Genomic DNA, 15,961 nt, shown 5'->3' with positions numbered 1-15,961 from the left:
GTAAGTCAGGAGTGAGTGGGTAAGACGTTTAGTGAAGTTAAAAGGTACTGGCATAAGAATCTTGGGAGAGATCTACATTTATGAAGCAAACAGAAACAATTGAGAAAGAACACACATTGTTGAAAACCAGTAGAAGTTGGTTTCAAAAGTGAAGGGGCCAGAGTACTGATAGAGCCACCCTGATCTTGACCAGGATAAAGACTCAAGACAGTGTGGGAAGGATTGTTCCAGGGGCCAGCACTTCACAGAAGGTTGAGTGTCCTGAAAGTTGGCAGGTGGTGGAGCCTAACAGTATGGGGTGTCCTTCAAAGAGAGGATTTACAGAGAAGGAGTAAGGAGCAAAGGAGGGGGATACAAACTGAGATCAGGGGTTAGACTGAAGGAGTGTGTTGAATCTTCGATTGACCCCAAGGCAGGGGCAGAAGGGAAGAGACAGCTTCCACTGGAGGGGAGAGATTTAGGGACGGTCAAGACCAGCAAAGGGGAGGAGGCAAGGGCACATTCAAGCAAAAGGCCCCAACGAGACAGTGACTGTTCACAATAGACTGGCTCACAGTGGAAGGGCTGGTAGGGGGTGCGAGTTGGAAATGGCATAGGTGGCAGGGGAATTCAATGGAATGGACCAGAGAGTGGATGAGAGGGTGGTGGTGCTGAGGGGTCTGCAGAGGACAATGCTGTGGACACATGATGAAGAGGTGGAGGTTGGAGGATACAGTATTGAGGGGAAGTGGACTGGTCTTCCAGTTGGACTATGACAGCCTGGCCACCAGGGTCCATATGCCCACACTCTGGGCTTCTGACAGAACTGGGCTTAGTCTGAGACTTGGGACTATTGAAATGGACATTCTCAATGCTGAATACCTTGCTGGAAGTGAGGCCTTCCCCAGCATCTGGATGTGAGGTTGGATTTCCCTGCCGTAGGAGGGAACTTCTGTAGAAGTTCAGAAGCCACCCTGTACTTCTGTAAAATACACCTTCTCACACCACAGAGAATCCTGTTTCAGTGACTCTCAACCTCTTTAGTCTAAGTCCTCCATGGGGCCTGGAGAAGCTTTGTTTACCCATGAACCCATGGCAGGCACTCAACGTGGTCTGTTGAAAAGAGATGATGCACAGGACCTGCCCTCAGGAGGCTTACAATCTCCTTTCCCTTGGGTTTCTCAGTCCTGAGGACTACTCACCCTATCAAAGGGCCGGGGTACAGGACCTACAGAGTTTGGGATAACCCAATTGGCAGTGAGCTGTGAATTATGCCACAGGCAATCCCAGGGCCCCTGGAGGTGAGCAAGACATGACTGTCTGAGAGCAACACTCCAAATTTTGCAGTCACATCTAAATCACTATTCCTTCCTCCCTCTCCCAACCCGACCTCTACTGTCACAGCTTTAGGGAGTGTCTCTCCTTGGCCTGCTAGGTGTCTCTAGTCCCTGGGTATGCTTCTCGCTTTATTTCAAGGGGTTCCAGTAGCTGCAGTCTCTTGTAGCAGACATGGGCCTTGCTGAATCTGGGACTAAGAACCGAAAATTGTTATAAGGGACCTCAGAGATCAATTCTCCCTAACTCTTCATTTTACAAACAAGGAAATTAGACCCCAGGAGGAAGTGACTTGCTCAAGGTCACGCAGCTAGTGTTAGCCTCAACAGGCCATGTCCTGCCTTTCTCCTCCATCTCCCTGCCACCCCATGGCCCGAGTCATACCTGCCAAGTCCTTTGATGCCTGCGGAGCCCCTGGCCAGGCACTGCAGTCGGAGTCTTTCAATGGGGTCGGTGGCCGTGGTGAGCTTTTTCTTGGCCTGGATCGCCATCTCTCGGTCGTGGCGTGCCGTCCCCGCCATCTGAGAGGGGAATCCACAGCACATTAGCAGAGCTCAGGCCTTCTTGCCTGCCTCTGGCTGGGCAGGGCGACAGCAGCCTCTCTGCGAGGAAATTTACAGCCAGCTTTCTCATCCACTTCCCGAGAACAGTCTCAAACCTCCCGGAATTTCTAACTTTCAGCTACACCAACTGTGTGCCTGGCATATGTATTACTTACTTACCTAGTGCTGAAGCTGTCTGATTTCTCCAGCCTGGACCATAGTTTAAATACACTATCCTCTAGTGTATTTATCATAGTTTAAATACAAATATCCTCTGATATGCTCTCATCTCTCTGAAGCCCTCCTCTGGCCATAAAAAAATATCTCATTTCTCTAAACTCTTTTTGAGCCAATCTTATATGCTTTATTCTTTTATTGAAAATTCTCCATATCCCCTTTGACTTCCCACTTAATATTCTCCTCTTTGGTGTAAACACTAATTTTTGTTGCTCCTGTGTTGTCTGAGATTCTCAAATGGGCTTTAACAATTCCTACCAGTAACTAGTATGCTTTCCTTAACTGGTTAGTGTCCAGGAACACCTAACTAGGTTCTCAGGACAGAAAAAAAAGGATAAAGAGACACTATTTGTTCTCCTGACAAATAGATTTATCTTTTTTCTACAGTTTGGTGTTTGTGTTTTATATAATCAGAAATAGGAGAGGGGCCGGCCCAGTGGTGTAGTGGTTAAGTTTGCACACTCTGCGTCAGCGGCCCAGGTTCACAGGTTCAGATCCTAGGACCGACCTACACACCACTCATCAAGCCATGCTGACGTGGCGTCCCACATAGAAGAACTAGAAGGACACACAACTAGGATATACAACTAGGTACTGGGGCTTTTGGGAGGAAAGAAAAAGGAAGAAGAGAGAGGGTGGGTGTGGGAAAGCACCACCTCCTGAGAGGTCCGTGAGTCACGTGAAACTCCTGCAGCTGGACGTCGGTTCTGAGAACCTGCACAGCAGTGGAAAGAGCACTGGATGGGGAGCCTGGAGACCAGGGTTCCAGTCCTGACTCATCAACCCGCTCCTGGCAAGGTCTCTCGGGACCTCCGAGTCCTCCTCCTCTGTTAAATGAAGGAATTGGATTAGATGATCTTTAAGTTCCATCCTTGCTCCAAAAAACCACTAATCTTCATATGAACCCACTGACTCAGTAAATGGGGGATTCTAAAAACTATTTTCTTAGTGTGAGCTGTGATTGGAAGGAGCAAGAAAACTTGCTGGATATGCAAAGAACAGTACACAAGTTGCAGAAAAAATGGTGTTAGAATGGTTCTGCCCTTGACTCAAGGGCTCCCCCACTGGCCGAATGCTGGCACTTCCCCTGAGGGCCACATTAGGATGAGATTCTTTTCATCCTAAAGGACAACCCTCACATTGGTGTCCTCTAAGGCTGTTCCCCTCCAGTATAAGCCATAAGGTCTCCCCTACAAAGTCCTCATCATTTAACTTTAGAGAGGCAGGGTCTCAGACCGAAGATTGAGACCAGAAAAGATAATTCAGGGATGCACTTGCTTAACTGCCTCATTTCTGACAGCACCTCCAAGAGCCGACTTATGGGTCCCCTCCCTGCTCTTCATCCTGATTCCCACCATATGGATGAAAATGGGATTCTTCTCAGAGAGTTACTCAAGGAAGGAGGCCTTTGGCTTTTCTGTCCCAGCTGAAGAAACCGCTCTGCCTAAAGCTATATGGAGCCTTCCTCGCATCCTCCAGCACCCAAAGCAGAGGTTTCTCGGAATCCCAGATGGCCGTACACACGGCTCTTAGAGACCTGCCTCACCACTCCTGTCAGGCAGGTGCGGAGGCACTTTCCACATTCTCATCCAACAAGCACACCTGTGGCCCAGATTATTTGCCTTCCTGGCAGCGTTAGCTGTCTTACAACCCGCATTTGCCCGTTACTACTTTGTCACCTGATCTCAAGCTGATAATTCCCAGAGCTTGTCCTAGGTCCAGCCCTAACTCCACTCCGGCAGAATCCCTCAGCCTCAATCAGAATCCTGTGTTCATGTACAAGACCACCAATTCACCATCTAGCCATTTCCGGCTCCCTCGCTCGTCCTGGCCTGAGGCACTCCCTGGCCCTGATCATATTCTGCTAGTGGCACCAGCCCCGGCCCCACCCCACCCCTCCCAGCACGGGAGCGGGAGCTGGCAGCACTTCAGGGTCTGCTCCTTCCTGGGAAGTCATCTTTCCTGTCCCTTCCCCTCACTCAGTGCTATTGCGCAGGGGTTGTGCCCAGCCGCTCACTTCCCCCTCCCCATTTCCACTCCTTCTCCCCTGCCTTTTCCATCCTACTCTACCTGCTCTGGTTTTCCACACCAGCCATGGCAGCAGGTGGGGAATGGACAGAGACGTAGACTAAAAACCAGTAGTGGGGAGAGTAGTAGGCTCCCGGATATGAGAGAGACAACAAGAGAAACAACCCCTGTGGGGCCCTCTGCACCCTTCATGATGATATTAAAAACCTCATTTGCTAACACTGATTGTGCCGCTACTATGTGGCAGGCATGTAGCAAGTCCTCACAAAAACTGTAGGAGCTGGGTTGAAAACAAGGACTGAAACAAATGCACATACACCCACGTTCACAGCAGCACTGTTCTCAATAGCCAAGGGGTGGAAACAGCCCAAATGTCCATTTGTGGATGAATGGATGAACAGAAAGTGGTGTATCCATACAACGGAATATTACTCGACCCTAAAAATGGATGAAGTACTGATACATGCTACAACATGGGTGAACCTCAAAAACATTATGCTAAGTGAAAGAAGCAAGACACAAATTGTCATATATTGTATGATCCATTTATATGAAATGTCCAAAATAGGCAAATTCGTAGAGATGGAAGACTGATTAGTTGCTGCCGAGGCCTAATGGGAGGGGGCAATGGGGAGCGACTGCTTCATGAGTACGAACTTTCCTTATGGGGTGATGAAAACGTTTTGAAACTCAATATAGGTGGTGGTGGCACAACATTGTGAGTGTACTATACATTTTTAAATGGCTAATTTTATATGAACTTCACCTTGATTTAAAAAAAAAAAAGCAAATCCTCTGAGCTAGTTCTGACTATGGTTCCCCTTTCACAGATAAAGAAATTGGAGCACAGAGAAATCAGGCAACTTGCTCAGGCCCTGCGGTCAGTGTGGCTCACAGTGACTATGCACAGTTAGGACTGTACGACCTTGAAAGGTCATCCAGCGTCACTTCCTCCTTTGGCTGATGTGGGAACTAAGGCTAGGGTTGATAAAGCACCTGCTCAAAGTCTGGGCCGACACCCAAACACAGGGCTTCTGACTCCCAAGCGGGGCTCTTTCTACCCCACCATCTTTGTGAAATAATACAAGAGAATTTCCAAGCACAATTTGATACGCCCACTCATGAGAGAAAGGGTAGAGTCGGGGGGAAAATATCTTGTCCTACCTCCTGTGCCGACCCTACACAGCAACAATGTGAGCCGGTACCTCTGGAATCTAATTTGCTATATTCAGAAAAAAATTTACAATAGTTCCTGCCAGCCTTCCATGATACTTGAAATGCTCATATTAATGACGCATTTTAATCATTTAATGATCCAGTTCATCAACCAATAGCTAATATTTATTGTGTGCTATTTTCGAGGTACTGCTGCTGGAGCGGGAGATTACTCTGAGAAACAACTTAGAATCTTAAATTTAAGCACCAAAGTCCAGTAGTTAGGCAGGGCAGGAAACACAAAGTTTGCTAAGCACTGGGGGCTTTTGAAGAAGGCATCGTTGGGAGGGTCTTGCTGAAGAAGGGTGGTGCTCAGAGCTCCTGAGGTCTGCCCCAGGGCGTAGGGACCAGAGCAAGAGTCTGTCCCCAAACATGTGTCACCGACATCACAGCACTGCAAGACGCATCCCTACCCCAGAAGACCCTCTCTGATCACCAAAGAGCCAGCGTGGTGACAGCGGAGCCCATCCAGCCAGGCCGGCGCAGGTCTGGGAAAAGTCTGCACTCCCGATGCGCGTGGCCGCAGCGCCACCTTGTGTTGGCATCGCGTCAGCGCGTTTCCCACGGCCAGACGCGCGTTGGGTCCATTCCTTCAACAATGTCTGCTACGGGCTTAGTAAGTGTAGGGCTAGGAGTGGGGAAAAGAGGGAACAAGACAGACAGGGCTTACGGCTAGGGGGCGGGAGGCAGCAACCCCACTACTGAGCTGCAACAAATCAGAAGAGGGCGGCCACCCTTTTCAGAAGACTTCTCAGAGGAGGTGATGTCTAAGCCTCAATCCTAAAAGAAGGTGGTAGTTCTTCAGACTGGGGTCATGGGGACCGAAGAAGGAAGGGCATTGAATGTTTCCCAAGCACTAAGGCCAGAGTAAAACAGAAGATAGTATAATTAGAGAAATGCAAGTATTTTAGTAACATTGAAGAATAGGAGTGTGTGTAGGGCGTAAGATAAAGAGTTGTGGAGATTGGGAGGGAATATGGAAAGGGGAAATTTGGAGAAAGATGAAACCAGGCAGGTAAGCAGGCACCAGATCCCTCCACAGTGCGAAGCCTGGATTCTGTACTGAAGGAGACTGCAAAGCGTTTCAAATGAGGGAGTAACAGTTTGCGTAGAAGACCCCTCTGGATGCGGTGTGGAGAGTGGATACGAAGGTGGGACAAGCTGACCAGTAGGAGATGAGAGGCCATGCTGGCGACAATCAGATGAGAGGTCAGGCCTGGAAGGAGGTATTGGCAGCATGGACAGAGAAGATAAAGTGATCCGAGATGGAGAGTAACTGAGCGTGCAGTCTGAGAGGGAGGGGTCGCGGGGTGGCATCCGGAGCTTTTGCTGCTCCCCATCCCCACCCCCAGTGGCTAATGGGAAGGGACAGTCGCAGAGCAACAAAATGCAGAGGCCTGGAGATTTGGGGCACAGGCTGAGTGGAGGCGCCAGCAGCAAAGCCAAAGGAGGCTTTGTGGCAGCAGTCACGCAGATCTCCTCTCCCTGGACCCAGCTAAGTTTCCTTCGTCCCGCTGCCCTGGTGCACAGCTGCCTGCCGTTGGCAAAGCTCTCTGTCTGCCTGGATTTCGAGAATCATTGTGCGACGAGACATGGAGAGCTGAAAATTCATGGAGGTTTGTGTCTTCATGGTTCTCAGCTGGATTTGTGGGAGTCCTCTTGCTGAATTCTGGACAAGATTTAAACGGAATCTTAGGGAAGAGGGAAATTCTCAAGCCCGAGGCTGCACTTTATCGGGGTGTCTTTGGTGTCTCCTAGTGGCAATAAGCTGAACTGCATATTCTCGCTCTCGCTCTCTCCCTCCCTCCCTCTCTTCTCTCTCGCTCTCTCCCTGCCTCTCTCTATCGCTCTCTCTCTCCCTCCCTCTCTCTCTCTTTCAATGCTGCGTTGAGTCTGCAGCCAACGGCTTACGACACAGAGGTGGATCTTAGAGCCGAGGAGGGCATCCCACAGACGTCCATAAAGAGAAAGCACCCAGGTTTCCACAGCCCCTTGGTGCAAAATCCAAAGGAACCTTCTCACTCCACCCTGTGAAGAGCCCTTCCCTCTTTGGTTTCCCTGACACTACACTCCTGGTTTTCCTCTTTCGGGAAAAGGATGGTTTGCACGAGGGAAGTGGAGCAGGTTAGCGAGTTCGAATCAACTTTGGAGCAGAGTTAGCCTGTGTAAAAGCAGAGGGGGAGGGACAGAACTAGGTAGACAGGAAGGCACTGCAAACGTTGTAGGGGCCGCAGGGGAGATGGGCGAGTCGCCGAGGGCTGACGAAGGGAGCAGGCTCGCCTGGCCGGCAGGACCGTGCACCGCGATGGTTGGACCTGGTTTTGTCCGGACAGCCTCCTTTGCCCTCACTGCTTGGACCCTGAGACTACACAGGCGGACAGCGCATATTGTGAGGAAACTGCCCTGTTGAGGAGGTGACATAAGCCCAGCCTCTGAGAACAGCAACTACCTGCAGAGCTGTCCAGTCTTTCCAAAGGCCTCTCCCACCTCTCGAAGCCATTAAACCCATTTTCCCACAGTCAGACTAAGTAATGATTTCTGCCTTAAGAACGTTTTTAGGCGTTTCTGTAATTTAAATACCTGTGCCCTTTCATTAGCCATTTCAATAGCAAGGGACCTGGAAGTGCTATAATAGTTCTCCGTGACTTTAAAACGTTCTGCTATTTAAAGAGATGAAAAGGGTAAGGCCCCGTAAAGAGCAGGCAGCTCCTGATTAAACTTGTAGGGGCTTCAAGCTCATTCCCAGGAGGCAGGAAACATATTTGCTTTCTCTCCAGCTGACATCCAAGTCAGCATTTTCCCATGGCTCCTGCCCAGGCTTGATGCTGAGCACAGGGACCCGTCCCCCGGAGGATGGAGGACACGAGGTGGGTTTGACTCTTTGCCTCTCTACTTGGGAGCTGCATGTCAGGCTGAAGTTTTGATGTAGACTCAGTGGGCCTTTTAATAGTTGAAATGTCATCCAGGGACGGGCAGAGACGTACAACAGACCACGTTCAAAGGCAATTGCTGCCATCTGACTCCTGTCCATTCAGTAAACTAGTTATTACTACCTGGTAGGTGGCAAAAACCTATGGTTCCTCAAGGAGTTTCCCCATAGAAAGTGCCCCTCTGGAATAAATATTAGATCCTAGTGTTCAGAGTAGTCTAGCAGGTGGCTAGTATGCCCCCCATCCTGAGGCCGAAATAAAAGACTCCAGCGGTTTGACGAGAGAGGTGGTTTCTGCAGTAGAGTACTAGAAGACTCAGTGAAGGTATAATGATGGGTGTGTATCAGTACCATTGACATTGTGACAGTTCATCGAACTCACCTGAGCTCAATTCAACTAACAGACCCTTAGCATCTCTAGCTATGCGGGGGACTCTGCCAATTCTTCAGGTGATTTTATAGAGCAGTAGTTCCAAATGGGTATGATTTTGCCCCCCTAGGGACATTTGACAATGTTTGGAGATACCTTTGGTTGTCACAACAGGGATGAGAGATACCATTTGCATCTAGTGAGTAGAGGCCAGAGATGCTGTGAAACAGGCTCAGAGACCCCTTGACAACACAGAATTGTCCATTCAAAAATGGCCGTAGTACTGAGATTCAGAAGCCCTGCTGTAGAGAAAGACCTGGGACCATCATAAAGATGCCCATATTCTACCCCAAATACAGCCAATTAGCACCTCTAGGTGTGAGCGCTGAGCATCTACATTTTAACATTTCCAGTTGGTTGTAATGCACACCCAAGTTTGAGAATCTAAGCTATAGGAGATACCAAGTCACCTTCGGAAATCTGGAATAAGACCCTGTGGGCAAGTCTAGAGGTAAGACTATAACATAACACAGCATAGACAGAGGCATGAAGGGAAGTTGTAGTAATAACACTGGGACCATGCCAGGGGCCAAGCCCCCGGCTCGTGCTTGATGCATCAGCATATCGGCTCATGTGGTGGGTTCCGTTCGCCGCCCTCTTACAGGAAGTCAGCAGAGACCCAGAGAACACAGGTCACTTGCCTGAGAATAGGCCCCATGGCAGGGGCCGAGTCAGAGCTGACAGCCAGTTCTGCCTAAGTCACTGCGTTCAGCAGCTACGCCAGGTGCTGATAAATTGCTTTGGGAATTCAAAGAAGGCCCGTGAACGGAGACGAAGGAAAGGAAAAGCTTCAAGAACAAGCCTTGGAGAGCTGGAAGGATTTCACTGCAGGGGGGCTGGAAGACAGCAGGGAGGGGCAAAGCCGGCCACTCCCAGGTCCTGGACATGACCTCTCTCTCTCCTGCAGTTTCTTCTGTGGGTTTTCAAAACTTTAAACCTCCGCGTAAACTCCTTCCAGTTGAGGTGAACGATTTCTCTTAATCTCTTCCTCTTATGGCAGTAGTCTTTTTCTTTGTTTTAATAAAGTTATGTAAGGTGTTTTTTTTGAAACCTAAACTCAAAGCTACTGTGCCAATTATCTTCCATAGCATTTGCTCTTTTCCCACAAGTTATTTTTAAAATTATTTCTGCAACACATGAATCTATGAAACATTTTGTTTCTGTTTGAATTGCCAATGTCCACGTACAATTTAAAGTATGATAGTATTTAATCTGTACTTTAATGGCATACGTGTACTGTGGAAATAAGATGTCACTGAAGTCTGGTGTCTTACCAAATTTTCTCTGCACTGAAATACATTTTCTCAAGATGTTTAAAATTCATGTTTCAGTCATTGTCAACAGGCAGGTTTCCTCAGAGCCTGTCTCTGCTAAATCATAGTCTTTTATTCTTTCTGCTGATCTTTGGGATGTGAATTAAGTCCTTATTTTGGTGTTTATGATATGGCACGATTTAAGAATATTTTTTCAAAAATGTCACTGCTCTAAAGAGTTTACTTCATACATCTTTGTGAAAGTTTGCTTTATTCATTCAGCCAGAGTCAGGATTCTCGTTAGGTAAGGTAGGTGTCTAGGGCGCAATGTTTAAGGAGACCCTCAATTTCAGGACACTGTAACTGTCAACTCTGCACTTGCCCAAGCCCAGGAATGAGTGCCTCCTTAAATAGTGTGCCCCTGGGGTCTGCCTTGCCTCACCCTCATCCTGGTCCTGAATACAACACATGTTTATTCAACACCTATTATGTGCCACACGAGAGGAAGGAATGAAGCAGCCAAGGTCCCTTCCAGGAGTTTACATTCCTGAGGGTAGTTTTAACTTTGCTGAATTTGAATTACAGCCGATTTTCCAGACATTTCCAACTGGCTGATTCAAAGTTCATTCCACTCTCCTTCTCTGCTACATTCCACTTTCAGCTGGGTGACCAGGTGAATGGGTTCTGGCCAAAGAGACTCAAATGAAATTGCTGAGGGCTCCGCATTCAACAGGAATGCCAAGTGCTAATAAAGTGCCTCCTCCTGCCTTGAACAAGAATGTGATATCTGGAGCTGTAGCAGCCTTTCTGTAATCATGAGGGAAGGGCCAAGGAAGCGACAGAGATATCAACTTAGAGCCCTAACACCACTGATCTGCCAAACCAATGTCACCAATTGCCTGACTCCACACTCCTGTCATGTGAGAAACAGAAGACCCTATTTGCTTAATGCATTGTTGCTCAGGTCCTCTGTTACTTGCAGCCAAAACTATTTCTAACTGATCCAATTGACAAAAGCTCATTCCTGCAGGGCTTGGGTTGACCCTAGCTAGTACACTACCTGGGTAGAATAACTAGCAATCCAGTGTGAGGAGACACTCAACTCCCCCTGAAAGCTGGGAGGAGACATAACTCCATTATAACTTGTCATCTCAGTAGAATTTTACCAGCATTTAGCAGCCTCGGTGGCATTTTTGGCTACAAAAGAGCGTGAGATAAACTACTCAGCATAATATTCAAGGACCCAAGTAACTAACACAATGCAATACAAGCCCAGGTTTAACAAAACACAGAGGCCCCAGGGTTAGGGGTCCTGGTCATAATGAGCGTCCCTTGGGACTCTCCGAGGCAGGCGCCGTCTTAACAGCCCTCTCCTTACTATCTCCTTCTTCATCTCCCTCTTCCCTCTGCTCTGCCTTCAGTCTCTAGGGTTTTTACCAGGAGATTACTTGCAATCTATTCTGAGTCAGGCAGCCTGCCAGATGAAAGATCTTAAAGAAGCAGAGTAAGAAAATACGTAAACTACACAAAGGTAAGCAAAGCTTTGGCTGGGTTTGTGTACAAAATGCAAAAAACCACACAAAAAATCAAGACAAAAGAAAATTAAATCTTTTCCTCCAAACTCTCTGGTTTCAATGACTATACTCTTATAACCAACCACAAATCTTCCAAATATTCCATTTTTCGGGTGCCATGAGGCCTTAGCCTCAGTGATTTCAAACATACTTCAAGAATAAGGCTCAACTGTACATCCTCCTCCACATTTATCTGCTGGTAAAGTCACAGCTCTAACTAGCACTTGCCCTTTTGCAATATTAGTCACCAAAATCACTTACTTAGTAACTATTTTGTAGCTACTTAGAATGCTTCTTTTGGAGTCATTTTTCTATTTAATGTTAATTTTATAGTTACTTAGAAAGCCACCCAATTGTTTACATCCTGTGTTCTAACTGATACTTCCAGAAAATCAAGATAGAAGTCCAGTGACAGAGTGCCAGCCTCAGGGCAAGTTAGCATATCGGTTAGAAATTGTGTCAAGCTACTCATAGCAGAAACAGGTCATAGTCTCTGAATACAATGAAGGTTTACTTTCTTCTCATGTAAAAGAAGTCTGGAGGCAGTTCAGGTAGTCATTAAAGTCCCAAGAAACTACCATCTTTCTACCTTGCCATGTTTTTTTTTCTCAAAGTTTCCTAAAGTTACAAAATAGCCATAGCAGATCCAGCCATTACATCCACACTCCAGGCAGCAGAAGAGAGAAAAGGATGAGGGCAAGAAAAATGCACTTCCCAGCTGAGTCAGCCCTTTTTAAATGTTTACCAGATGACTCCACCCAACTCCTTCCACTTAAATCTACCATTGACCACTCCTGCAAAGGAGGCTGGTGCTATGGTCTGAATGTTTGTGTCCCCAAAAAATTCAGATGTTGAAATCCTAACTCCCACAGATGATGTATTGGGCAGTGGGAACTTTGGGAGGTGCTTAGGTCACGAGGCTGAAGCCCTCATGAATGGGATTAGTGATTTATAAAATAGGCTCTGGGAAGACAGCCCTCACCTGACCATGCTGGAACCTTGATCTGGGACTTCCCAGCCACCAGAACTGTGAGAAATAGATTTCTGCTTTTATAAGCTACCAGTCTGCGGCATTTTGTTATAGCAGCCTGAATGGAGTAAGACAGCTGGGAAACTGAATTTTAGACTGGGTTTGCAATTCCCAGGTTCTGTTTACAAAGCAGAGGAAACTGGCTATGGCGTAGGCAACTGGCAGTTTCTTCCACAGTTGGCAGAAGACATGGAGTCCCTCAAGAAAGCAGAGTATGAGCAGGTGTGGATCAGCTGATTCCACAACATCATCAGGTGCCTGAGGATTTGGGAGATGTAAGGAGCAGCCAGATCGCCCCAATGAAGGAGACTAAGGTAAGTCCAGAGCAGAAGTTAGCACACCGATGATTTCTCACTTCTCAACCTCCGTTCCCACAAAGTAAGTAAGATCCACCTTTCCATGGGCAGTTATTAAAGATACCCTGAGTTTTGGCAACATAATCTAAAATGGACTAGACTCAGGGACATCAAACCAAGACCCACCAGCCAAATTTGCCCCTTCAACTAGTTTTGTAAATGAAGTTTTGTTGCAAAACAGCCACACCCATTTGTTTATGTAATTCTGTGGCTGCTTTCACACTGCAACAGTAAAGTTGGGTAGTTGCAACTGAAACCTTCTCGCCCCCAAACCTGAAATATTTTGTATCCAGTCCTATAGAGAAACAGTTTGCAGCCTCCTAGGACCATGCTAAAGATAACAACAATAGCAATTGGAAGCACTTATTGTGTACTTACTCTGTCAGGCTCTCTACTAAAGGGGCAGCCTATGTTTTACAAATTATCCAGTTTCTTGAGAACAAAAAAATGTGTCTGGTATAAGGTAAGTTTTGGTAATAACTCTCCTAGTTTACAAAATGCTTTTACACACATTAGAGGGAACGTGTCTATTCCTATTTTACCAAATAAGGAAAGTGAGGGACAAAGAGATTTAGGGGTTATCCCAACTCAGAGAGAAGTAGCAGAACCAAGATTCCGAGCAGGGTCTTCTGTGCCCGCCACTGCCCTGGTGGTCTTTTGTAAATTATCCACAACGTTTCAGAAAATAGTCATTTTTTAAAGGAGTCACTGTAGTCACCACAAATCGTTCATACATAAAAACCAGGACAGGCTTATGAACAATGTTGAGTCCAAGTCACACTTCGTAAGAACAACTGACATTGTAAGTTACTAGAGAGCTTTCGCCTCTCTTCTTCCCCTGTGGGAGGAGCTCCTCCTGAGGTCAGAGGGCCAACCGCAGAGGTAATGCACGAAGCACAGGTCCCAAAGAAAGTAAGGACATCTTTAAACCACCTCCCAATCAAAAACCGTCCTGCTCGCTCAAATTATGTTTTTCAGTTTGCTGTGTATGGGAAAGTTTTAATTTTATCTGACTTCAGGTTATCAGAAGACGCAATAGGAAAACAATTATTCCCAGACTGGGGAAGAAACAAGACATTGGGTAGCAATGGAATTATGGCCAGCAATGTGCCAGAGAATCCACTCAGAAGAGTGTCATGAACAGTTTAAGTTTTATGGACATTAGGAGTCAATAGAAGGCAGCATGTGGCCCCATCTGTGACACAATAATCATCATGTCATGGTATCTTCTCCTAAATACCAACTTGTTTATTTCTGAAATACAGAAAACTGCTCTTATGAACCATGATATTTTTCTCTATACAAAACCATCTGAGATCAGAACAAAGGGCAAAAATTCACAAGGAAAATTCAGTAACGTAGAGCCTCATTTAATTCATATATTAAAGAGATTAAAGTAGCAATTGAAAGTAAAGGTGTATTCCACAAACTAAACACTCCCCCTCCTTGCTCCTAGGTGCCCCATCACCACAAGTTACAGAGAGGGGTAGCCCTCTTGGTACAAAGAGTACCGTCCACACAGAGATGCTCAGCCTTTCCTACTTCCTTATTCCATCATAAATCTCCTAATTCTCATCAGCCTCTGAACAACCAACTCTTCACTGCTGACCTCAGTATTCTGTTTGCCCAGACCCCTCCCCAGTCCGTTCTCCATCAACATCTGTGTTGATGGAGGTTGACCTCTACGAACTGCATTAACCACATTTCTTGGCTCCCTGGCTTCCAGCTGGATTCAACCAATGGGAGGCACCAGCAGGAGATCAGAGGGCAAGAAGAGAAAGAGGTTGGAGTATTCATGCTCCTGGTTTCCTCTCTGCCAAGCAACAGCTGTCAGTGACGGCGATCTCTCACCAAAGGCTGCCCTCCCTACAGCAACACTCCTGCTGAGATCTGAGAACTGCTCCTCCTCTTGCCCCTTCAGGCCTAAGGATAATTCTCCCTCCTCACAGTGGCAGCCCTGGGATGTTTCCTCATCCCTAATCTATATCCTTAGCCCTATCCCCATCTTTGTAAATTGTCTTTCATTAAACGCCTTTCTGTTACTACTTTTGAACGTGCCATTCATTTCCTGCCAAGAGGCTGACGGGTACAATGTCTTTATCCTATCTGGTACTTGAATTTGTATAAGGAACTCTACTTCTGCAGCCTTCTCAGATAAAGGTACTTCTTACCCCAAATAAGGAACCTCACAGTCTCTAAAACACACCTGCCATCTCCACATCGTGACTCATTCTCACACCCTTCTTTGAAGCACAGCCCAGCTGGACATCCTCCCTATGTCTCTCTTTGGCTCTGTCATTTCATAAATCACTGAGACTCTGGGTCCTGCCTCAGAGACTTCCTCTTCGTCCAAAGTGCCCTCATCAATCTGGGCAACCTCAGTGCTCATCCTGACAATCCATCTAATATGCAGCTGTAAGATTCCTGGAGTTCCTTGATTTCTACTAACTGCATCTCTCACTCTTTTCACATTCCTTTCCAAGCCCATCTCTTCCATTTTGTCACCAACCAAAGCTGGTCTCCTCTGAAAGTTCAAAATTCAACATCCACTTTCCTTTCATTTTTCAGTTTCATTCTTCCAATCACATTGGAAGAATCACATTCCAATCTCACTCTCATACCATCCCATAGCAATCTCAGCCATATCCACGGACACAATGATGACTCCCGAATCTTTATTCCAAGTCATGCACTCTCCTGAGCTTCAGAGCCAAATGTCAAATTACCACAAAATATGTGCACTTCAGTGACCTACAGATGCTTCAAGTTTAATGTTCCAGAACCAAATTCATTATCTTTTCCTCCTTATCCCTTGCCTCAGGAAATGACAACACCATTTTCTCAGGTCATTAACTGGACATTACCCTAGACTCCTTCTCACCCTCTACATCAAATCAGTGGCCAAGTCCTGTAAAATTTCACCATCTTGACATCTGCATCTCTGTTCCTTCCCTCTTTCCATTGCCATGGATACCACCTTAGTCCAGGACCCAGTCATCTTCTATTTCCAGTATTGTAATTGCCTCTTAGCTGTTTCCCTGCCTCCAGTCTTT

General features: G+C 46.8%; 1 protein-coding gene across 7 annotated transcripts in view; it reads right to left on the bottom strand.

Annotated features, from left to right (window-relative positions):
* CAPSL (calcyphosine like) overlaps positions 1-15,961 on the bottom strand; it is a 47,378-nt gene that overhangs the window by 19,974 nt on the left and 11,443 nt on the right. For all 7 annotated transcript variants that reach the window (XM_070519775.1, XM_070519773.1, XM_070519771.1 and 4 more), the window contains one exon: positions 1,699-1,835. In XM_070519775.1, the coding sequence (XP_070375876.1) occupies positions 1,699-1,835 (137 nt within the window). The remainder of the gene's footprint in view (positions 1-1,698; positions 1,836-15,961) is intronic.

The sequence above is a fragment of the Equus asinus genome, chromosome 10 (assembly GCF_041296235.1).
Source record: "Equus asinus isolate D_3611 breed Donkey chromosome 10, EquAss-T2T_v2, whole genome shotgun sequence".
Classification (NCBI taxonomy): Eukaryota; Metazoa; Chordata; class Mammalia; order Perissodactyla; family Equidae; genus Equus; species Equus asinus.
This window is presented reverse-complemented; position numbering and strand designations above follow the sequence as displayed.